The sequence below is a fragment of the Kryptolebias marmoratus genome, linkage group LG13 (genome assembly GCF_001649575.2).
Source record: "Kryptolebias marmoratus isolate JLee-2015 linkage group LG13, ASM164957v2, whole genome shotgun sequence".
Taxonomy (NCBI): Eukaryota; Metazoa; Chordata; class Actinopteri; order Cyprinodontiformes; family Rivulidae; genus Kryptolebias; species Kryptolebias marmoratus.
In genome coordinates, this window is record NC_051442.1 from 20377171 (window position 1) to 20400725 (window position 23555).

Here is a 23555-nt window from a genome sequence, read left to right on the forward strand (position 1 = left end):
GGAAGTCCTCCACTTCAGGACTTCTCTTGAAGCGTGTCAGACATTAGGAGAGGAGGCAGAGGAGAGAGAGAGAGAGAGAGAGAGTGAGGAACAAAGACAGAGGCAGCCAGAAGAAGAAGAGGGGGAGACTTTTGTGGTTTCTTTTTTATATGAAATTGAGGTGACAAGACATTCCCTGCCCTCTGTGGGTCAACCGGTGAAAGAAGATGAAGAGCCAGATCACTAATGCCCTCTCTGACTTCTTCTTTGAGTATGAGACCCCCCGCCAGGTGCTGGTGAAGAACAGGAGGGTGGGAGTGGTGTGCCGGCTCATCCAACTGGGGGTCCTCGCTTACATCATTGGGTAAGACTCTCTAAGTCATCCTTTATCTTTGCTGATCAGAGAATAAGAAGTGACGAAAGAGTTTGCGTTGTCTGGCATGTTTTAGCTTGAAGGCTCCACTTTTATCGCAAATAACAAAAATCAAAATGCAAGAAAAAAAAAATGAAGGGAAGATTTCTTGTTTGACATCTGAAGGGTGCCAGGGTGGGACAGAGATATGGACTGTGACTTGCGTCCTGTTGACACAGCAAACACAAGCTGCAAACAAACCAAGAGCAATGACTGGCAGCTGTGGTTGAAGATCTAATGATAACAGGACAGATATTTCCTGCAAATTACATGCTGAGACAAAACATTCTGCATGTTTGAGAAATAACGCATCGTGAATGACCCACCACTTTGTGAATGCCTCCACACTCTTGTTCTAACATGCTGGAGTTCTTCGCAAGAAATTCATTCCAAAAAAGGGAGTGTAATTTTTTTTCCATGCCATGCCACTTGACAGACTCTAGGCATTTATTTGTTACTAGGCATGGTTCATTTCAGGATTAATATTACTAGGCATTGTTTGTTTTTTATTGCCATGTCTGAGCAACAGAACCTGCAGGACTAACTGTGATGAACACATTCAGGCATGTGCTTGCACAGATAAAGATCAAGAGCTGCACAATTTGTTGCCAAATGCTTCAGACATGTTGTTGTCTGCTAGTGATGCGGGCAGCGACAAAAAGTGAAAAACTAATAGAACAACGTAAAGCCGTAATAGCAAAATATGCCTTTTTTCAATGGTTTTGATTTGAGTGTTTTGTAGATGTGTATCATCTATGACAAAAATAGCCACGAAATGCGCATCATTTCCTACCAAAAGTCTACCAAATAACTTGTAATAGATAAGTGAAATTAGCAGGGTCAGGTCCTGTTTACATTCAAACATTGACGAGTACACTTCTACAGTCGTGGCACGCACTGATATTAGGTCAGTAAAATATTCCCTGGATGTAAACAGAGTCAGAGTCAGAGCAATGGAATCAAAGACATCAGTTCGAAAGAGAAAATGTTTGAGGCATACAAGTTTTTCTCTGTTCTTCCAAAAAGAAACAACGATTAAAAGCTGTGAGGATGTGAGTCGACAAAAGTCGAGTCATTTTGGTGGAGGAAATCAAGTGGTGGAGAGTGTTATAGCAAAAGTTGGATCATCTGCAAATGAGTTCTGAAATATTCTGAACTCTAATGGGAGAATTTCTCCAAATTTAGTTGTAAACAAAGTATTTGCTGTTTTCTAATGCATTCTTCGCAAAAACCCTGACGAGTTTGACTTGCAATAACCCACGAACAATCATATAATGATGTAGAAATTGTGTTAAAAGCGTAAAAACTCAAATCAAAAGCATTAAAAAAACTACCAGGCGTAATATCTTACATGTATGTAAGATATGGCTATAAAGGGGTCTGCTTTTCCTCAAGGGAATATGTGCTGAATGAAACTGATTTGATATAGGGTTAACAATTTAGAATTTAAAAAACAAAGAAAAACTATATTTATTTCTTTAGATCCCAGCTTTAGCTCTCAGTTTCACTGGGAGAAAAAGGTACAGTTTCAGCGTGAATATTATCATCTCTGCCTCATTCCACCTCTGTCACCTGCCTCTATCAACCATCAGACCACATTAAGGTTGGACGGTGATGTCCAGCTGAGGCAGATGTAATTAGAAAGCTGTCCTGCTTCTTCTTCTTTAGATTTAACTAGCACCGAGACAGGTCGACGCAGAAGTCAGCTCATTTCTCTGCGTTGCTGAGCACCGAACCGGAGGACACCCGGTCATCTTGTTAGGAATGTTCATATTCAGATTAACCTTCTGTTGGCCTCAACATGTAGTCAGCAAAAAGGAGAATTATGGCTCATTTTTTATGGCAAGACAGCAGATAGAAGATGGCATTTACTTTCATTAACCTCATGACAAAAATCCTAATTGAGTGAAACTGTTCAATTAAATATATAGACTGATGTATATATGTACACAATAGGTCTTTTTCTCTCAGATATTGTTCACAAATTTGTGTACATCTGTGTTAGTGACCACTTCTTCTTTGCCGAGATCCCGGTTTTCACTGTACAGGGTAGATGGCAGACTGCATGTATGGTGTCGTGTGGGTGAGCGGTTTGCTGATGTCATCTTTGTGAATCGAGTGGCACATGGTGGTGGATGAGTTATGGTATGGGCAGGCATATGTTATGGACAACAAACACAGGTGCATTTTATTGATGGCATTTTGAATGCACAGAGACACTGGGATAAGATCCTGATGCCCAATGTTGTGCCATTCCTTCACAACCATCGCTTCATGTTGCAGCATGATAATGCACGGCCACTTGTTGCAAGGATCTGTACACACCTCCTGGAAGCTGAAAACATTCCAGTTCTTGCATGGCCAGCATACTCACTGAACATCTCACCCATTGAGCATGTTTGGGATGCTCTGGATCGGCGTATACAACAGTGTTTTCCAGTTCCTGACAATATCCAGCAACTTCGCACAGCCATTGAAGAGGAGTGGACCAACATTTCACAGGCCACAATCAGCAACCTGATCATCTCTACAATCAGCAACCTGATCATCTCTATGCAAAGGAGACGTGTTGCACTGTGTGAGGCAAACGGTGGTCACACCAGATACTGATTGACTTCCTTGATAAAACAAGTCTTTCTGCATTTAAATAATTAAATATTCGATTCATTGATTTTAAGAAAGCAAGCAGTCTGTTCTGTTTTCTCAAAATGAAGAATTATTTATCTTGTTATGTCATGATAACAAAGTAAATAACTCGTTATCTTGAGGTAATGTTATGAAAAAAATTCTAAGGATGTCCTCTGTGGGCTTCCATAGAAAAGCAAGTTTATTGTTGGTCTAAATGACAAAATATATGAAACCATTAGCTGAAGAAAGGGGAGCTTGTTTTCTCAAGATAATGAGATAAAGAGCTTGTCTGGAGATAATGTCATAAAAAGGATGGCCTCTCTTGACTTCCATTAAGAAACGAGCCTTTCAGCATCTTACCTGAAAACATTGGCTTAAAACAAGGTCCTGATACCTAGAGATAAGTTTTTTTTTTATTATCTTAAGAAAATGAGCTTGTTTGCTTGAGATAACAAGTTACTGTATTCACTTATTTAGATCTAGAAAGACCTGCTTTCCTACTGAGGCCAACCCATGTACACGTTTCAGCTACTTTATTAGGTAAACCTGTTCAACTGCTTGTTAACACGAAAAGCTAATCAGCTAATCACATGGCAGCAACTCAAATCTATTTAGGCACGTAGACGTGGGGAGGACGACTTGCAGGAGTCCAAACTGAGCATCAGAATGAGGAAAAAAGGGGATGTCAGTGACTTTGAACGTGCTGTGGTTGTTGGTGCCAGATGGGCTGGTTTGAGTATATTAAAAACTCAACTGCTGGGATTTTCATACACAACCGTTTCTAGGGTTTGATAGTAACATGGTTGTGAGTGCACTGAGTTGCTGTCATGTGATTAGCTGATTAGCTATCTGTGTTAATAAACAATTGAACACATGAGCGTAATAAAGTGGTAGTGAGTGTATATTAATAAGACACAGCTAAATATCTTAATAAATTGTACAAATAACCACCATAAAATGGAATGCTCTGGAAAACTCATTCATTGTTATTTCTTAAATTATGTCTCTTCCTGTCACTTTCATGTTAAACATAATGTCAATCCGCCATTTTTTAGCTTTTACTTGAATGCATTTTCCCCTCATTCTAATCTATGATTGTCACAAAATGAAAACTAATCTCTGTGCTGCAGAACAGCCGTCATGTAAAGCCCTCTGAACATCAAGGAGCTTCCTAACTGCTTCAGGATTCTCCGCCTGATGTGGCAGAAGCAAATCTCTGACAGACTGTGTTTTAAAGTCCTCTTCTATTATTTCAATGCTGATTGCTTCCAATTTTTCATTAATTTGCTCCTTTTTCATGTCCTCTTCGGTGCACGCTGGGATTTGAATTATTAGATATTTTCTTTTCCCGCTGAGAGAAACCCCCCTTTTTTGTGCATAACTTATTTCCCTGTACACTTTGAAAAATGTTTATGTTCCTATCATGTTGTTCTGTCCAGCGAATGAACATGTGACGAAACCCACATTCTTCCAGCCGGAGGCTACATGCTTCTCACACCAATGTGTAAAACAGTGATGTATGTTGGACAGAGTACTTCTCTGTGTGTATATAATATCTTTGCAGTGTGTATAACAGCTGGTGCCTGCACCTCCTGGCTACAGGCGGACATATGAAGCAACGCAATGTGAAGCCTCAGTTTGACACAAACCAAGACGTGATAAGAATCGGCGATCGGCTCTTCGAACTAGTCATAGCAGAAGGTTTCATTGGCACAGTGCTTTTGGTTTTTTTGGTTTGGTGCATGAACTAAAAATACATCAGAACCACAAACTCTGCAATGAATGTCAAAGCTTTTTAAATCATCACAAGAAACAGTCTAGTTCTGTACAAATTACAGGATTATCATACACAATGTACAAAAAAATTGAAGTATATATAAATATAACTAAACCTGCTAAATTTTAACATTATTAGATGTTCAATTTGACACAATAAGTAGACGGGCTGACTGCAGGGTTTTTGAACATTTATAATTTAACAAAGAATCCTGACTGATAACAAACCAAGCAGAGCACAAAGTGAGAAATCAGAGTAGAAATGGTCTCAAAACGTTGCACATGCTTTGTCAGTGTAGCTGCACCTCTGTGAGGTATGGCCACTGTGCCTCATGAACAGTATACATCGGTTGAACAGAGGTTGATAGTTACTCACTTCATCTTCCTATAGAGGCCATGCTGGAAGTCTGTCTCTTGTCCTCCTGTGACATCTAGTGAGAGGAAGAACATTTGCTGAACAGAACCAGCTGCCTCTGACGGAGCAGTGCAACCAGTTTGAACTGGAGAAGCTTCTGAAGAAATTCCACCACTATAGGGATAGTTCGTTTTTTTTATTGTTTTTCTGTGGAAGGCTCATTAGTAGCCAGTATCTTACCTAAAGAAGACAGTGATGAATGATCTCAGTTTAAAGAATCAGGGAGAAATTCTCATGAAGAAATCAACCTAATGGCTGTGAGTCCCAGGATCTTATGTCACAGGAATTTTAAACATGTTGAGCAACAAATTGTCTTCTTCTTTGGAGTCATCTAAGTCATTTAAGACCCTTTTCTATTACGTTTCTTTCATTCTAAAGTGCTTGAGCTGTATTTTTTTATTTGTGCACGTATGGGGAGGGGGTATGTATGAAAACTTCTGGAAAATTTTGGTCCAAATTTCACTGAAGGTTGGTGCAAACATGTCGTTCAGTGTGAATCCAAGTGAAGATTTTCTTGCGATTGAGTTTCACCAACTAGTCCCCAGCAGTCTCAGCCCAGCAAGGTACTACTTTACCCGCTTTACTGGAAGTTTTTAAAGCTAATTGTAAATAAGAACCCTAAACAATAGTTAAGTAACATACTGTTAATCTGTAAGAAAAATTAATAACTTATGAGAAGTTTATGCACAACAGCTTCATTACCTCAGCTGTTAGCGTTAGTTCGAGCTAAATGGGAAATAAATAAAACAACCAAAAAATACACCTGAAATACTTTGTTTACTTGTAAGAAGTATGGCTGCAGATTACTGTTTTAGTCACAATACATTAGTGAGTCTGGCAATAAACCAAGTCAGTGAAAAGGTTCAGTGAAAAGAACCATTATGACCTGATCTATCTTACCTGTGTCAACACATATTTACAGGCCTAATATGATTCCTGGTTTTGATGTAAAATCTTTCTCCAAAGCAGTGACCACAGGTGGTAAATACATGTAGTGGTGAAAAATCGACTGTATTAAAAAATGGTTAAAGTGGTTGAAAAAGGGAAGTCATTTACACCCGTTTATTATCATAGTCAAGAACGTTTTAACCAAACATACAAGTTAAGGTTTTCATACATTGTTCGGGTTCTTTAAAAATGCTATCTGTGAGAAGCTTTCATTACTTTGGTTCTCAGGCTGAAATCAGCACCCTCCCACAAAGATCCTTACTGGGATAAATTTACTTTCTAAGTTGCTTTTACCTTTTTTTTTATCAGCTTCTTTTTAACACAAGCTGTAGCTGCTAAACACACTGTATTTATTCTGTGATACAGTTTGTCAGACAAGTTGACCCACAGTCGGCTGCACGTGTCCATGTTAGACACGCTGCTGGCTGTGTAGGACATCATGTTGATGTTGTTGCACATGTCCTTGCTTTAGGGATGGATGGCTGGGCTGGGGAGTGAGTCTGTGGTGCTGACAGGACTCACAGGATGTGCTCTGTGTCTCTAATAGGTGGGTCTTCATCTATGAGAAAGGCTACCAGTCCACAGACACAGCAGTGGGCTCCGTCTTCACCAAAATGAAAGGAGTGGGCTACACCAATGTGAGTGGGAGGGAGACGATCTGGGATGTGGCCGACTACGTCTTCCCCTCTCAGGTCAGTGAGTCTTCATGCATGCCCGCTCGTTTAATTGTTACAAGGATTTATTTCAAAGCTGGAACATGGAATTGAACATTCACAGTGATAGTCACAGTCCATGAATCAAAGTGTCAAATCAGCCTGAATCAAGCCATTAATGTCTAAACCGTATGCCAAACTAATCCCAGCAGGGTTTTAAATATAACTAGAAACTTTCTAAAGGAATTTTGAATGGTGCTTATGCAGCTACTGCCTGAATTTGAGACTTACCTTTGTAATAATTCAAGCTGACAAAATATAAATATACCAAGTGTAAAGAGAACCAAAATCAAAAGAGATGTTAAAGCTGCTTCCAGTGGTTCGTTGAGGTCTCCATGGTAACCACACATCTGTCTTTCCCCGACAGCATTCCTAATAAGACAGACAGGCAAACACAGAATAGAAAGGAAACGTCAGACAGTCACTGTGGGATAAGTTGTATATTGAAATTCTTGAAGTATAAGTGGCAGAAGCATCTGGTCATCAGAGATGTCAGTTTTTATTTGTCCATACTGCCTTATGTCAGCGAAGTGTTAAGTTAAAAGACCCTTCACTTCCAGTTATGAAGAGAAAATTCCTAGCGCACCAGTAATGAAAGTCAATGAGAGTTTGGGTGTTGCACGCTCTGCACTCTTGGAGCATATGAGAGAAAAGTTTAAGTCGTATAGCAGTCAGGGACATACTGAGTGACAGAAAACAAAAATGTCTACTTTTTGATGTACAAACTTTAAAAGAAGAAAGAAGATGGTGGGAGTAAAAAGATTGCTTGCAAAGATTTTAGGAAGTTTAAAGGACATCATCACACTGTGAATTCAACATAAACTGTAATCAAGCAAAAACAATTAAAGATACCAAAATGACAGTTTAGTCATGTAAAGTCTAACTTTGAATGATGTTTCTACTGTGAAGCAAGTCTGAGATGTAGAGCTCCACAGAGGGCTGGGTTTACTCACTTATTTCCAAAATAATGTATGTGGAATTTGTGATTTTTTTCCTTTACGGTGTGCAGTACACAGCTATCAAATGTCAAAATATGCTATACGCAATCGAGCCACATGTTTTGATGTTTTTTCTGTTTGGGAAAAAAAAATAAAAAATTGTGATAAAAAGGAAACACTTACAACCAAATAGTAATAAGGGCGCTTCAATGCTGGTGTGTTTGATACCCATAATAAACTGTAAATTTTCTGATTTATTTTATGTTACATTCAATTAATGTAACACACAAAGGAAATACTAAAGTAAACACTGATCTGTACAATAATTTGGCTTTGTCAACATGAAGGTGTCTCCGAAAGTTAATGAATGTGAGAGTTCAGCAAAGGGGAGCTGTGCGTAGAGGACATTTGTTGACCAAAAATGTAGCTAAGTGTTATCTGTGGGAGAGACATAAAGAAGACACAAAGGTTTGCTTTGAGTTTTGGGTGTGGACCTTTTTAGATCTATCACAAGTTATTATATGTCCAACCAACAAGAAGAAAAGGGTTTTTCATTTTCCAGTCCAAGCTTTGATCGGGTAAAAAACCCCCAGCATTATTCTGAAATCCAGTTTATAGTGAGAAATGGCTCTTTAATCTTTATGAATGAAAACGCTAAACCGGTTGTTCTGTATGTTACAATAAATAAACAGTTTGGTAAGTTGTTGTAAAAAAATCCAGCAGCTTGTATACCATTACCAACAAAATCATGGTCAAAACTAGCAAAAATACAATATTTATTTATTTATTTCGTAACAGCAATGACAGAGTTATTAGGACAAACAAATTCACTTCTAAATTCTTCTAAAAATATTCTGTTGTGTAATAATCTACTTTCACAGAAGAAAGTTCCCATAACTTTAGGATGCTTTGCTAAATTAAGTACAAATGGACGTAAAGCAATTATTTGCTAAAAATTTCAAATATGTATTTAATAGAAAATGGTGCAAAGACAACTTACAACATAGATACTATCTAAAGCACTCTCCATCAAAGCAAAGCAAGAAGGACGAGTTTAGATGAAACACAGGCTCTTAAAGACCTGTCTGTTTATTTCAATTTAGCTGTGTGGAAAAGTGTTGTGATCACGGTGATTACTGACAGCAGCAGTGGAGAGCGAGAGGTGGATGTACAGGAAGTCAAACGAGTCAAAAGGATTTTTACCTTTTTAATAACTTGGATTTTAACTCTGGGAAGTGTTATTCTGCTGTGGATTGCCTTTTATTTCACATTGAGTCCAGCTCATTTGATTTAAAACACATCATCTTTGTCATGATTTCTAGTATTTTTTGAGTTTGTTCTTAGTTTCGGTTCTGTTCCTGTCTTTGTTTCACATTTCCCACTTGCCCTCAGTCAGCTCCTGCTTTCCTGTCATGCCCATCTCCACCTGTCTTCAATCCTCGTTACTCACCTGCACCCACTTCACATGATTATCCTCAGTGTTTAAAACCCGGTCACTTTCATCATTACCCTGCTGATTCATTGCTCTTGTTTCCCCATTCATGTCATGATGTTCTTTGCCTTGTCGCTCATTAGTTTATGTTTTGTATTTAGTTTCTGTTTGCTACCACATCAGCCCTTTTGATTTTGTGTTATTTTTACGTTAATAAATAAGTGTTCTTGGGATGAGTCTGCACTCCGGGTTCGCCTCCTTCTCCATGCCTCCTGACAATCTTTTGTTTTGTGTTTGCTGTTTTCCAAAAGAAAAATTGGAAGTTTATCAGACTGGATGAGTAAAACAGTGAGTTTTTTTATTTTTAATTTTATAGTGACCCAACTAGTTGATAAATCCTATCTTACTGTACCTGACCAGAAACCTTAGAGCATCCTTATTACCAACAGTGGTTTGTTTTTGTTTCTGCTTTTGGGAGATTTGTTGTCTAGTAAAAAAATTGTAAAAAGTTATTTTTTCTCGTTGTACTGAATTCACACCGAACCAAGATTTCTGGGTACTGCCACACCTGTACTGTTTGTATAAATGTGATCCAGAAACTTTGTCACCCTGCCTGAGCTAACTTATGAACTAGGGCAAAGTGGAAAATTATTATCTGACCTCACCAGTCAAACTTTCAAAAATTAAAAAATTGTTTTGGAAACCCTCAATAAAACAGAGGAACCTTTGGGCTTATTACCAGCACACATGTTAAAAGTCACCATGCAGGATGGTTTCTGAGTAAAGCTGATTAAGAGATTTGTGTTTTAAAGGAACATTTACAGGTTTTTACAGGTCAGACTTTACACTATAGTGAAAAGTTCTGGGAGCTAAATTATTCGACCCTGCAGTCTGAAAGTAGAGTTGAAACAACTGGAATAGTACAGCTGACTTTGTCCCATGGCAAAAAAATCACAACACTTTGCACACACATTACAGACATCTACTTCCTCAATCTAAAAGACAACTTGATTTGTTTTAGGCTAAAAGTTTAGGCCTAAAATTAAAGGACCGAAGTTAGGATGATCACCTAAATACAAGGAGCTAGAAGTTCTTGTTACAATTACAATATTTTACTGGAGGCCAGGTTTGTTGTTTCCATCGCTGTAGCTTAAAGCTAATGTCTGTGCAGCCAGTTCCTGCATTTAAGAGGAATCAACACAGATAGTACACCAGAAGTCAGATTTCTGAAAATGATTATTAGCCTTAGCCTTATTAGTGGTTTTCATTTTACACCAAGGATAAATCATTTTGTCTAACTGTCAACCAAAGAAATTGATTACTTTTATGACTTAATAGAGCTTAGATATCTTCTTAGCCAGGAAAAAAAAACTGGATTTGACTATTTGGAATGTAAAGGTTTATGTAAAAAGGTGTTTTATTTCAGCAGCACATGTAATGTTTGACAGGCTGCCTTTGTCGTCAGCTTTAACATGTGGCAAATACACAAGGATTAAAAGCATTTCTTTTTGTATTTCTCAAACTTCAGGGAGACTCATCTTTTGTAGTGATGACCAACTACATCATTACTGAAGGTCAGAAAATGGGAACATGCCCAGAGGTATGTGAAAAGTCTCTTTTTTTCCTTTTTTTCTTTTTCTCCTGCTCCATGTCTGTCTCCCCCTCTGCCTGACTGATACACTGCCATAAATAGTAAAACGAAGCCGAAATTGTGTCTCATTCCAAGACTGTTTGTGTAAATGGGGTGGGGGCTTTGTGTTGTGTTGCAAGGCCAGTTTAGTCCTAATTGTCTCAGTATGACACAAACAGCAGTTTGTGTTGGCTGCATGGTATCACAGTGAACGCAACTTCATTTAAAACCGCAAACTTCATTCTCACGTTATCTTGTAATCTTCAGAGCAACATTCCACAGATGTGAAACACAAACTGACCCCTTTTCTCCTGTTTCTAACAGCTTAAAGGCAAGAACAACTGCAGCTCAAATGCCGACTGTGAAGGAGGGAGATTCAAACGTACGGGACATGGTAAATCCTGACGGCATGAAAGTGTGTGACCTCAGCAGTCCTCACTAACTATCCGTCTGCGTCCAGCTCAGACCAGTCAAAGCTTTTGCTTCTAATATCTGATTTTGTTTTGCCACAGACTAAAGCACCTCTGAAACTTTGCTTGAAGAGATATTTCCTATCACCAAGTGGTGCTCAGTAGAAAAGTTCTGAACAATTAATATCTTACCTGTTGTATAAAGCTCTTTGAAGGACCTCAGTTTGGAGAAATAGAGTTTGAAGCCTTGCCCACATGAAAACAGTTTTTTCCAAAATGATCTTATTTGTAATTTCTTAAAATGTTCTTGTAAATATCCATATATAGAAATGTATTCATTCACAAAAAAACCCCAACAACTTGTAAATGACCCAAAACTTGCCAGGCTCGTATGTGGTGTTGTAACACTGCTATGAAAATACACCAAAAACAGGAAACTAGAAGTGGGAGTAAGCACATAAAACTTGCACACTGGGGGCAAAATGTAAACACAAGAAGAAGTGGATGCCCTCTGGTCATATGTTAGATTAGAGATGAGACTATGACATTATCTCTTTCAAAAAGTGAGTCAGCTGTGTAAAAGATAAACACACGGGTGGCTTTTCAAGATTTTTTCACTCTATTTACAAAAAATATTGTTTAGAGTCTCCTTCAATTCTGTTTCTGTGTGGATTTCAGGCTGAAATCATAAAAAAACTTCTGCCTTTTCCCAAAAACAGCTCTTGTTAGTACTGCTCTTAAATCTGACTGGATTAGCCAGCTAATGAGAAAACAATAAAGCATCCTGTACGCTCCCTCTAGTTGGGACAGGGTAGGACAAGCTGTTTCACATTCAGTGAAACAATCAGGGCTCTAACTGTGTCTCCTTCAGACATACAGGTGATTCTTTTCAGAATACATACCTGGTTGGTGTAATTGAAATTGCTACGCGCTTTCATGTGGGAGATTAAAATCCTGTAAAAGTTTTTATTACCTCGGTCAATGAAGCTATGTTTTGAGTAGAATCGGTTTGTCTGTCCGTCCAGCTGCACATCTGTCTTTTAGCAAGATTCCATAAAATCTAATGAACAGATTTGGATGAAATTTTCAGGAAAGTTGGGGGTGTAAAATGCTGGGATTATTTTTAATATTCATTTTTTGTTTGTAACTAAAAAGGTAAAATTAGATTCAGTAAACATCACATGCTTTTGCCTTATTGCTGGGAGGGATAACATGTTTTAAGTTGAAATAACATAACATTCCATAGAACATAAAATAAAACCTGCAATCAACATAACTGGTAGAAATTAAATATCTACAATTCCAATTATACAAGTAAAATTATATAATAATAATAATAATAATAATAATAATAATAATAATAATAATATAAACGTGTAAAATATTTAAAATTCCTAAAAATGACTGGTTTAACATGCATGGATTTGCATTGCAGACGTCCATAATTCAATTATTCCTAGTCAAAATGAACATTTTTAGATTTCCCAAACTTTCTTCAAATAGGACAAATGATGGCACTTTTTTCATGCATGTGTATGGGCTTTCAGTGGCAAATATTACAAGTCACACGTCAAATTCCTAATATTAAGAGGTTAGATATCTACAGTCCAGCTGTTACTATGTACAGTAACAACTGGATCCCTAAATGTTGTTTGCTGGATTGTCATATTTAACATAAGCTAAAACCACCACAGGTCTTGGCCCCCTGTTCGGACTCGCCGTTAGCTTCTCAGTTTTGTCAAAACTCAATTTTATTTCTCTAAACTGAGGTCATTTAAAGAGCTGTCTATAACAGGTAAGGTATTAAATGTTTATAATATTTCCACAGAACCCGCACAGTAAAAGATCTGAACCATCCCTTCAAGCCTTGGCTCATCCTCGATGCGCTGGAGAAGACAGAGTTTCATGTCACTTCTGACACTGTATTTGCACAATAGGCTGTGGCTTTTGAGCACTTCTAAAGAAAGTCTCACGCGTCATGACTAAGATAAACATTTAGATGTAAATCGTGGATTGCTCTTGGCCAGCACTTGGGAGGGGGGGCAAAAATGACGGATTAGAATCAACCATCTAAGTCTTAGCAACCAAATATTTGGTGTTTATGTTCGTACTGTGGCTTACGGATCTCTGAAGCGAGAAGTGAAGCCCTACCTTAAGCAAGCAAACACAGACATCAGAACAACTCGCGCCTCTGAGGCGACACATATCATGACCACACAGGGCCTCTCAGAGCAGGAGTTCAGACAACAGTTACATAAACCTGTTGTCCTCCATGTGTCCCGGGCTTCTGTTCTGCGCCTCACGGGTCCTCAGTGTCTCCCATCAACTTCAATAAGAGCAGCGCTTCACATCTGTCTGGTCCAGAGCCGTCAAATTCCCCTTAAGGTGCCAGAGTTCCTTTAGAGGCTGCTAGCTGCCTCTGTGCTTTGAAAGCATATGGGGGTCTTTCCCAGCATATGGGAAAGGTCAGCTGAGCGACCAAACGCCTGCTGGAGAACTCTGTACAAACCCCCGCTCCAGATGAGAGAAAGAGATAGCAGCGGTGCTAATCTCGTCCACAGAAATTATACATCGGGATTGGGCCAAGATAAAGAAAACAGCTATTTCAAAATTTGCTCTGCTTGACTTTTATATCTCGCTTTGTGCTGTTGATGTTTTTGTAAGATAAGGTGAAATGTGGAGGCAGAAAACGTTTCAGCGGTTTTAAAGTTAAAGCTTCCACCCAATCTGTGTCTCGCTGCTGCTGCTCGGAGCACATGTTGTACTTTTGCCTGATGCTTGTTCCCGTTTGAAGTCGGGACGCAGTAACGAGGTTTTGTTTGTTCCCATTTCAAGGGCAAATGACAGGAGTCTGCGTGAACGCCACTAAGACCTGTGAGGTGTTAGCTTGGTGTCCAGTCGAAGACGATCACGACATACCAGAGTAGGTGGACCCAACAGAGGGTTTATTCTGCAAGCAACGCTCGACCTCTTGAGGTCCAAGCACCAACTATGTATGGTCTTTTGTTTATGTACCCAAAGGTGATGCTGCAATAATTAAGTAACCATTTTTTTGTTAAATCACCCCAACAGAATCAAAATTATCTTTACAAGTTGGCTTGCTTTAAAAAGTGTTAAATTGTTTACGTTTTTTGGGGGTTTTTTCATCCTAAAAACAACCACTGGGCAAACCAAATTGGACCAGGGTTTGATACACACTGCTGATGGTGTACTGCAGATTTCTCTGTGCCGATCTGTTCAAATACACCAAACAATAAACAGTTTAGAGTTCCTCTAGGAGTAAAAGTTCAGTTCAGTTGGGGTTCTGTGAAAGGTTGTGAACAATTATTATTGTTGTAAATAGCTGATTGAACAGCCTAGGTTTGGAGAAATAGAGTTTAATTCTGTTCAAAGTGGCAGACAAACTGTCAGCCATTCTAAGCAGGGCTCAGACGGCCATTTTAAAACAGCTTCAATTAAAAAAAGACTCATCGATAAAACAGGGGGTGGGGGGTCACCAGAAGTTTTCTGAACAGATATTGTGGGGAATAAGCTTTGATAATATTTGTAATAATAATAAGAAAAATCTTAATGACACGAGGCACGATTTAGGCTTAATTACTCTGTTTAGCATGATATTATTATAATCATATTTAATATGTTATCTCTCCTGCAAAATTAGCAGACAAGTCGCTGAGGAAGGTAATTCTGGAGACATAGCAGCACAGTACAATCTTGATTGGCAGCACATTTGTGATTTTTTAAAAATTATTCTTTATGTATGTCTAAATGTATGTCTCCTAACTGATGAGAATTGTTTGAAGGAACAGGAACATAAATCTTTTGTTTACATCAGGGAAGAAAAAAATGCCAAACCCCCCAGTAATCTCAAACACTTGTAAATTGCAGCTTTAATAAATCAACNCGAGGGTCAGAAGTGGCCCACAGACCACCATTTGATGTTTACTGTTATAAACCTTTCCACCCATCCATCCATGTTTTTCACCTGCTTTAGGGTGGTGAGAGGCAGGGTGCCCCCTGGACAGAACCCCAACATCATTGTCAGGTTCACTTTACAGGATATTCACATGTTCATTTCAGGAAATTTTAAAAGAACACAAACCAGCGGCAGCAGCTGGCTGTAGCCCCTTGCAGAGCTATTGTAAAATTTCTGCGGCAGTAGCCAAGTCATGAAGAACGAATGGTGGTGTAAAAGTTTATAAACAACAATGACATAAACTACTGTCAGTTTTGAGACTGGAGTTGTTTTGAGGCAACAGCCACCCAGTTTGGTTTGGCCCCGCTCAGACTAGCTGTTAGCTCGTAAGTCGTGTCAGAACTAGTCATTCAAAGAGCTGTCTGCAGTAGGTAAGATAATAATTCTTCATATCCTTTTCATATAACCCTACTTCAAATTGCCTGAACTATCCCTTTTTTAACGATGCACATTCTTCACGTTTTGTGTTGCTAGACCACCAGATGATGCTGTAACACCTCTCTTCTTTCTTTATTAACAAGCTGTCAATGCAACCGTGGTTATAATATTAACCATATTGTGGGAGATCTCATCCCCACAATATTAATATTATAACAACTGCAAGATCTTGCACAGTCTGTTAGAACTCAGACTTTGTGCTGTGAATTACTCTCAGCTACTTCCACATCAAATTTTAGCTCAGTATTTGTAAAACTCACTGAGGTAAAGACATTTAAGGGTTTGCTAAGCTTGATTAGCTGTGGTGAGCATCTTGAATAGAGTTGACTCAAAAAGTTAATCAGTTGTAGAGGCACATCCACATCCATTATCTGTGACAAATATGGCTTCAATAGCTTGATGACAAAGTGGCTGTCAACAGCCAAACATATTTTAGTATCTTGTAGCATCATCTGTCAGTCAACAAAATGTAAATGTTTGACAGGTTGTGCTAAATTTCTGCACAGTTTAGGTTCAGGTTTTAACCGGGTAGCTCAAATTTTAGTTAAATTGTTTAATAAAAACAAAATGCATTTTGCTTTTGATGCTAAGATTGTAATGACCTACTGTTACACTGAAGCCGAACACATTTCCTTTTTTTTCCCAAACATTTTCTGGGCCTTGCGTATTTTTTCTTGTATACTGATCTTAATCTTCTTTGACCATGTCAAATAACCAAATCCTCCCAATCTGCTTGGACTCAGATCACTGCAGCTGTGCTGATGATTAAAGTCATGTTTTTTTTTATTACATAATTTTCTCTACATAAGAAACTGAATAAATAACAACTCATAAAACAGCATATGACAGCATTTAATTTTCTCCTCTTTTCTGTTGCAGTCCTCCTCTCCTGATGTCTGCAGAAAACTACACCCTGTTCATCAAAAACTCTGTAACATTCCCTTTATTTGGAGTCACAAGGTGATGGATCTCATTTAGTCAAATTGAATTAAACCTTAAATATGTTATCAGCAGTCGTGGCATAAACCAAAAAATATCAAATTAACTTTAGGATACAAAGCTTTAACCTTATAAGTCTATATTCACATTTAAAAAATGTAGCTAAAATAAAGTGAAGGGCATTCCAGTGATTTTATTGTGGAAAATAGTTTGAACTCAGTTTAGACATTTAAGGGTTTTCATTTAGTAGGCTTGTCATTATTTAGGTGTTGCATAAAATATATAAACCTCTTTATGTTTGATAACACAATGAAAGGTTTGTTACAATTTAGCTCCTAAAGTGATAGTTGAGATAATTTGAAGTGGGGCTCTAAGGAAAGGTTCTGAGTGATGATCATCTCACCTGTCGTAGATAGCTATTGAAATGACCTCAATTTGGAGAAACTTTTTCACAGCCATCATGTATTACATGTATTACATGTTTCTTTATCCATCCTTCCTTCGGCTGCTCCTTCCTGCAGGGGGTCGCCACAGCAAGCAAACTTGCGTGGAAGATTTGGCAAATGTTTTATGCCAGACACCCTTCCTGATGTAACCTGGGCTCAAACCCGCAGCCTCAGGATTATAAGACCGCAGCACTGACCACCGAGCTACTGTGCCTCAACTACATGTTTCTTTATATAGAGTGTAAAGAAAATGTCACATTTCCACTGAAGATCATAATATTTCTCAATTTATTCAAACTGAGGTCATTCAGAAAGCTATCTACAACAGGTAACACATTGTTTATAACAGTTCTAAAGAACCCCACTCAAAAGATCTGACTTATCCCTTTATTATATGTAGCTTGACATTTTTGAACTGTTTTCTAACATTTACTGTGTTTTTAGGAGTAACCTGGTGGAGGCTATTGACGGTAAGTACATCAGTCGGTGCCTCTTCCATCCAACGAAGGATCCGCTCTGTCCCATATTCAAACTGGGAGACATAGTTAAACTGTCCGGCTTCAACTTTGAAACAATAGCCAAAGAGGTGAGTGTTCAGCACATATTCCTTTTTGTTAACAGTGATTCGTCTAAAGGAGCCGATTGACGTCCTTTGTAATCACATGGCTTGTCTTTTTGTTTCTCTTGTTTTGATGGAGACTTTGTTGTGTTTGTGTCCTGACAGGGTGGGGCCATTGGGATTGTAGTGGACTGGACATGTAACCTGGATGTGGATGTGAAACACTGTAAACCAGAGTACAACTTTCACGGTCTCTATGGTCACCTAGATGAGAAGGACAACGCCAGCGCATCATTGGGCTACAACTTCAGGTGTGTGAATAAAATGTACTGAACTGAACGTTTCAAACTGCAGGATGTTTGTTTAGTATAAATGTCAACTGGGCTTGAATAAAAAAGGTTTAGGCTGCAGTATGAGGTTTACCAGTGAGGAATAAACGTCAGATGATTTGAGAGTGTTTCACAGTACACATGTTTAAGACTCTTATTGTGAAGGAATGAAGGACGTTCTGTGAGTTCCACTGTTGTGGTTGACGCTGCTGCAGGAGTAGCAAATGTTGCACCTCAGAGTGATTCAAGAAATGCTTTTAGTCGGTGTTTAGTTCAGACAGTAAAAGCTCGCCCTACAGCAAGAAATAAAAAAATGGAACAAAACTCAGGTTTGGGAGCACAATGGGGTTCACTTCCTTGAGTCTTGAATAAGTTTGCAAAAATCCAGGAATTTTTAAAGCTTTGCATGGAAATTAATGGCAGTAAAGCTGAAACTTAAAGTATTGGCCTTTAATAGATTTTAAAAATAGTTGGAAAAATATATATTTTGGTATGATCTATAAGACCAAAAATAAATAAATAAAAACAAACAAACAAACAGATTTTATTGCTGTACCATGCAATGAGCGGCCCCACACCATAAAACATAAACTGTCACCTCAATATGTAGGGACAGATGAATATAGTAACATGTGAAAAGTTTAGCTCAGAGTTTTAAATAGTTTTGTTGTGAAACGCATTTTACTGAATTTTGTTTTTGTGCGATTACAAAATTACACAACTAACTCCTGTTCAGAGTTGTGAACATGAATTTCGACAAGGATTACATCAGCAACAAAAAAGAGAAAACTCTCTAAAATCTGTGTGGTTGGGACACAGTGATGTTATAATATGCATATTAGTTCATAAAGTTGTTGCTTCTATAAACTTTGGGCCAAACTCATTATCTGTCTATGACAAAACAAAGTTTTTATATTTTTGGTTGGATATGATAGTTTGTTCCAATTAGCCCCAATTTCCAGTTAACTCCCATTAATTTCAATCACTTTCTATAATTTCTATGTAGAGTTTCTAATTTAGAATACTCCCCTGTCCTAACTTCCCATTGAAAGTTTCCAGAAATTTACCAGAAAATGTCCACCCCTTTTGCAATTTTTGTGTTGAAACACCATTTTGACTTCATTCACAATATTTTGGCTTTATTCTCATAACTTGTAAGTAAAATAAAGACTTAATAAATGTTTTTCTCTTCTATGTGGTCCTAATATGTCATTGTATTTGAGACTGAAGGCTGTTAAAGCTGTTTGTCAGAGAACAAGTTTCCTGATTAAAAAATGGATGCAGACAGGTGGAGTGTTGTGTCTGGCCTTGTTTGGATCTGTTTGTAAGGTCCCCCTACCTTCCTTCATATTGGAAAACATCCAAGCTACAGCGTAAAAAGAAATCTGCCAAAACATGGATGGTCTCTGTAGGGTCTGGACGAGGTCTCCTGGCATGTTGAACATGCAGTGGGTTCTTCGTTGTGTATGATAGGTGTTGTGGCAGAAAAGATAAGAGAGACAGGAAAGACCCAGCTTGTCGATTTTTATCAGCTTATTGCAAAAGAAATGTTGAGCAGAAAATCCCAGGGATGAGACAATTCCAAGCGGCAGGATCTGTCTAACTTAAGATTGGAAGACGACGTGTTTTAAACAAGCGGATCAGAAAACAAAAAAGACACGACCACTGGCAGCACGACCGAACATCAAACTGCGAACAGATACTGTACACAGGACAGTACTGTTAAAGCTAATCAGGACATCTCAGAGGACCCATCACTGACTCATTGGCTGTGTCATCATCCAGTGGGAAGGGGGCTTTACATGCATCCTTGGTGATCAGATCACAACTAAGCAGCTCTAAGTGTAGATTTACATGCTGTTTGTTGCATTAATGATGCATAAAGATTCAGTTGCTCAGGCTGTTTCCTTTGTGGAGCTTGTGGTCGTGTTCCTTATCCTGGGCCCCAACTTACTCACCTGAAGAAATGTCACACCAACAGAGAGGAGCTTTCTGCTGGAGGTTTCCTTTTGGTGTAAAAACACAATCTAAAACAACAGATTTTCCCTTCATTTTGCATACTTCATTCCACATTTCTGCAAAAAGCACGAGTTCAAACATCAACAAACCATGTTTGCTGTCACCAAACAGAGCTCTTACTGCTCCTTTAATTTCCCACTGATGTGATTGAAGCTGGTTTTTGCTGCTGATATTGCTCTGCTTTGGGCTGTCAGAAGTTTACGATGTCTCAGTGATTTACAGCTCAGCGTGGCTCTTTGATGTTTGTCGCGTGATGTTGAATTCTGCTCTCTGGTTTCACACGCAGACGTAGCTAACACTGCAGCAGCGCTAACCGCCTTCAAGGGTGTTGATCATGCAGCGATTGTACAACTAGCCTTCGGTAAATTCCCTAATCGTGACAATGCATCAGAACAATAAACAGACGGAGTGAAACCCTTCATTTTCTGAAGATTAAAAGCCTGTGGTTTTACCTTGAAGCATATAAATTTGTATCAGCTGCTTTTGACAAACAGGTCAGAGTTGATTCAACTTATTGTGATAATCTGTATGCTTGTTTATAGGTATGCAAAGCATTACATAGAAGATAAAGTTCCGAAACGAACCCTCCTCAAGGTGTTTGGCATCAGGTTTGATATCATTGTGAAGTCACTGGTGAGTAATGTAAATTAATCTTTAGATTTAAACAAATTCCTCATAAACAAAGAGTTTTCTATCACTAATACTGTGTCCTTCACAGGCAAGAAAATTTGACATCATCCCAACACTGACAGCAATAGGCTCTGGAGTGGGAATCTTTGGAGTGGTATGTTGCTCCTAGTAATTAAATTACTCATTGTAAGTTAGAGGGTTAGTTCAATTCTTTGGAAGTGGGGATTCTGTGGAAAAGCCATAAACAAATAATATCTTATCAGTGGTAGGCAGCTCTTTGAATGGCCTCATTTTGGCCTCATCACAAAAACAAACCCAAACAGAGACACCCACTGGCTGCATTGATTTGATTTATGAAATGACAGGTAGACTGGAGGGTTGACGTGAACTTGATGCTGTTGCGCCTCTGAGCCACCAAGCTGCTGAGTTATGCTCATCAATCGTTAATAAAGTACTAGACATCTGACGGGATCCCAGAAGTAGAAACTGGAAGGGGAACAGTGGCCCCATACGATGGTCTTATGTCCCGCCCCATCCATGTAAACATATGGGACATTACATTTGGTAAAAAATAAAAATACATCTTAGATCATTTCTAAAGACAGTTAACTTAAAAGGAAGTTCTTGGTTGTGTACACGGTAGGCCGGACTTAAAGCACCACATCCTTAGTGTGCAGACTCTGGTTTCAAAAATACAACATGGCAGCTTCCATGAACCAGGGCCTGCTGGCTTTGATTCCCAACAACGAGAGAAGGCCGGGACACTTAAGTCTAGTATTATAATACGTGCCAATGTTTATAATCCATACCTCCACCGGCTCCACTTCATTCATGAACGCTCACATTGTCGCAGAACGTGGACGGATCAATTGGTGATTGATGACCTGTCAGGTAAGGGGCACGTCTCTGCAGCCATATCAGGGATTTGATTTGACAAAGGGGCTTTAGGGTTTAATTCTGACTGGACTGACAAGCTAACAGCTAGTGCAAGTGGGGCCAAGACCAAAATGGATTTCTGCCTTAAAACTTGTATTTCAGAAACTTCATTTTGGTTCATGCAAATGCTATTTTATAAACCTTTGAACTGCTGTCAGTTTCACATTACACTCTATATAGGCAAGAAATATTGCAATATTTGTAATGGAAGTGCCTCAGGCTGCACAGGAAGTGCTAGCTACTGCTGTTATTTTCACTAATGAATAACCACAAAATTCTACTTTAATAACCAGATAATGCAAAACTGATGATGGTGTAAGGGTTTATAAAATATTTTGCATGAACTGCTAAGATGTTTGAGAGACCGAAGTTGTTTTAACATGGCAGCATTCTATTTTGATCTTAGCCCCGTTCAGAGTCATCAGTCAGGTCAGAATTAAACTCCAAAGTCAATCCATCGCTGTTACGCTTCTGAACCACCCAGGGAGGCAGTATCAGGTGCAGGAGATGAATGCAGACAGGACATGCGGAGCTCGAAAAAACAAACAGGTTTGTTGAACAAGGATAAACTGCTGACACGGCAGCAAAACTTAAAAGGGATCACGAGGAGCAAAAACCCCCTAGGGTGGCATGAACCAACAATAATGATCTGACGAGGATGAGAAGCAGAGGAACGGGTTATACGGACTGGGGCTGATGAGGAAGTTGGATACATGTGACTGATTACAAACTAGGTACAGGTGTAGATGGGTGAGGCAGGCTGACATGGACAACTACTGAGGGAGAGAGAATATTGGCACAAAGAGCAAAACGAAACAGGAGCATATTAATCTGAAACACAAGGATCACAAAACAAACATGAAAATCAAACAAAAAGATGACTATAAATACCCAAATGCCGACAGGCAATGACAGAGCTGGGACAGCTGATTTATTTAGGAGAAAGCCAACATTAGTAATGACAGACAAATGATAAAAGACACATTTTATGAACAGTGCTCCACATTAATGCTGCCGAGGCACGCTCCACACCTCCTGTGGTTCTTTGATACCAGCTTCATCTTTGCGAGTTGTGGCCATCTTGAGGTTTATAAATCAGAGGCAGATCAAGAGAAGCTCATTTTACAGCCATGCCAGACAACTGTTTTCTGAAAGGAGCTTTTATTTCTTCAAACTTAAGTTTGTTTAAAGCACTATCTACAACAGGTAGGTTATTAGCTCTTTCTCACTTTTCCACAGAACCCCACTCCGAAGGATCAGAAGTATTGTTTTAGGCACTCACATATATCTACTGTTTCTTTCCTTTTCAGGCAACTGTAGTTTGTGACCTGGTGCTGCTGTATTTGCTACCAAAAAGAGAGTTTTACAAGAACATGAAATTCAAATATACAGACACACACACACAGGTAAGCTCTAACTCCTGACGTTTGATCATCTTAAACACAAGGTGGCAGCAGAGACTGTTACCGATGCCGGTTCAGGCAGATATTAACGTGATTCTTTTGGCTTGTAACGATTTCTGTCAACATCTTTTTTTTTGCATGTTGATTGTCATAGTTAACACAGCTAGATATGCCACAGTGACTGCATTAGCCCACTGAAGAGCCTTCTGTGCTTGGTACTTTCCAGCCACCTGTCTCGTTCAGAAGGTCTTTAACTAAAACACTACGTAGACAGAACATTTTGTATTTGCAGCAGGACGAGTCGCTCGGTTTAGACACAAACATCTATTACACCCTCGATGCAAATGCGAGACAGGTAAGTCCAAGTCGAAGAGAAGTCCAATGTGAGTGCATGCCAAAGTCTGGACAGTCTAGCAGATCTTCATTGTGTTCAAAGTACTATCATGCGATGATGAGGGGGATCATGTTGAATGATAGAGGTTTGGCTTCTGTCCTGCAGGATCCTGATTCGGAGGCAGGGAGCATAGAGACTGAGGTATCTGAAATAAGGGAATAGCATGCTGTACAACATTAAAGCTCATGTGATGGTATTTTATTAA

At 38.9% G+C, this 23555-nt stretch overlaps 1 protein-coding gene across 3 annotated transcripts in view; it reads left to right on the forward strand.

Annotated features, from left to right (window-relative positions):
• p2rx1 (purinergic receptor P2X, ligand-gated ion channel, 1) overlaps positions 1-23555 on the forward strand; it is a 24095-nt gene continuing 540 nt past the window's right edge. The window contains exons 1-13 of one of the 3 annotated variants that reach the window (XM_025005160.2): positions 1-343; positions 6706-6850; positions 10770-10841; positions 11196-11253; positions 14117-14204; positions 16575-16655; positions 17525-17666; positions 17805-17950; positions 20530-20620; positions 20706-20771; positions 22864-22959; positions 23249-23311; positions 23456-23491. In XM_025005160.2, coding sequence (XP_024860928.1) covers positions 207-343; positions 6706-6850; positions 10770-10841; positions 11196-11253; positions 14117-14204; positions 16575-16655; positions 17525-17666; positions 17805-17950; positions 20530-20620; positions 20706-20771; positions 22864-22959; positions 23249-23311; positions 23456-23491 — 1221 coding nt within the window. In that variant the 5' untranslated portion in view covers positions 1-206. Of the gene's footprint in view, positions 344-6705; positions 6851-10769; positions 10842-11195; positions 11266-14116; positions 14205-16574; positions 16656-17524; positions 17667-17804; positions 17951-20529; positions 20621-20705; positions 20772-22863; positions 22960-23248; positions 23312-23455; positions 23492-23555 lie in introns of all 3 variants that reach the window. The other 2 variants (XM_017412676.3, XM_017412677.3) reach the window with 2 other exon arrangements.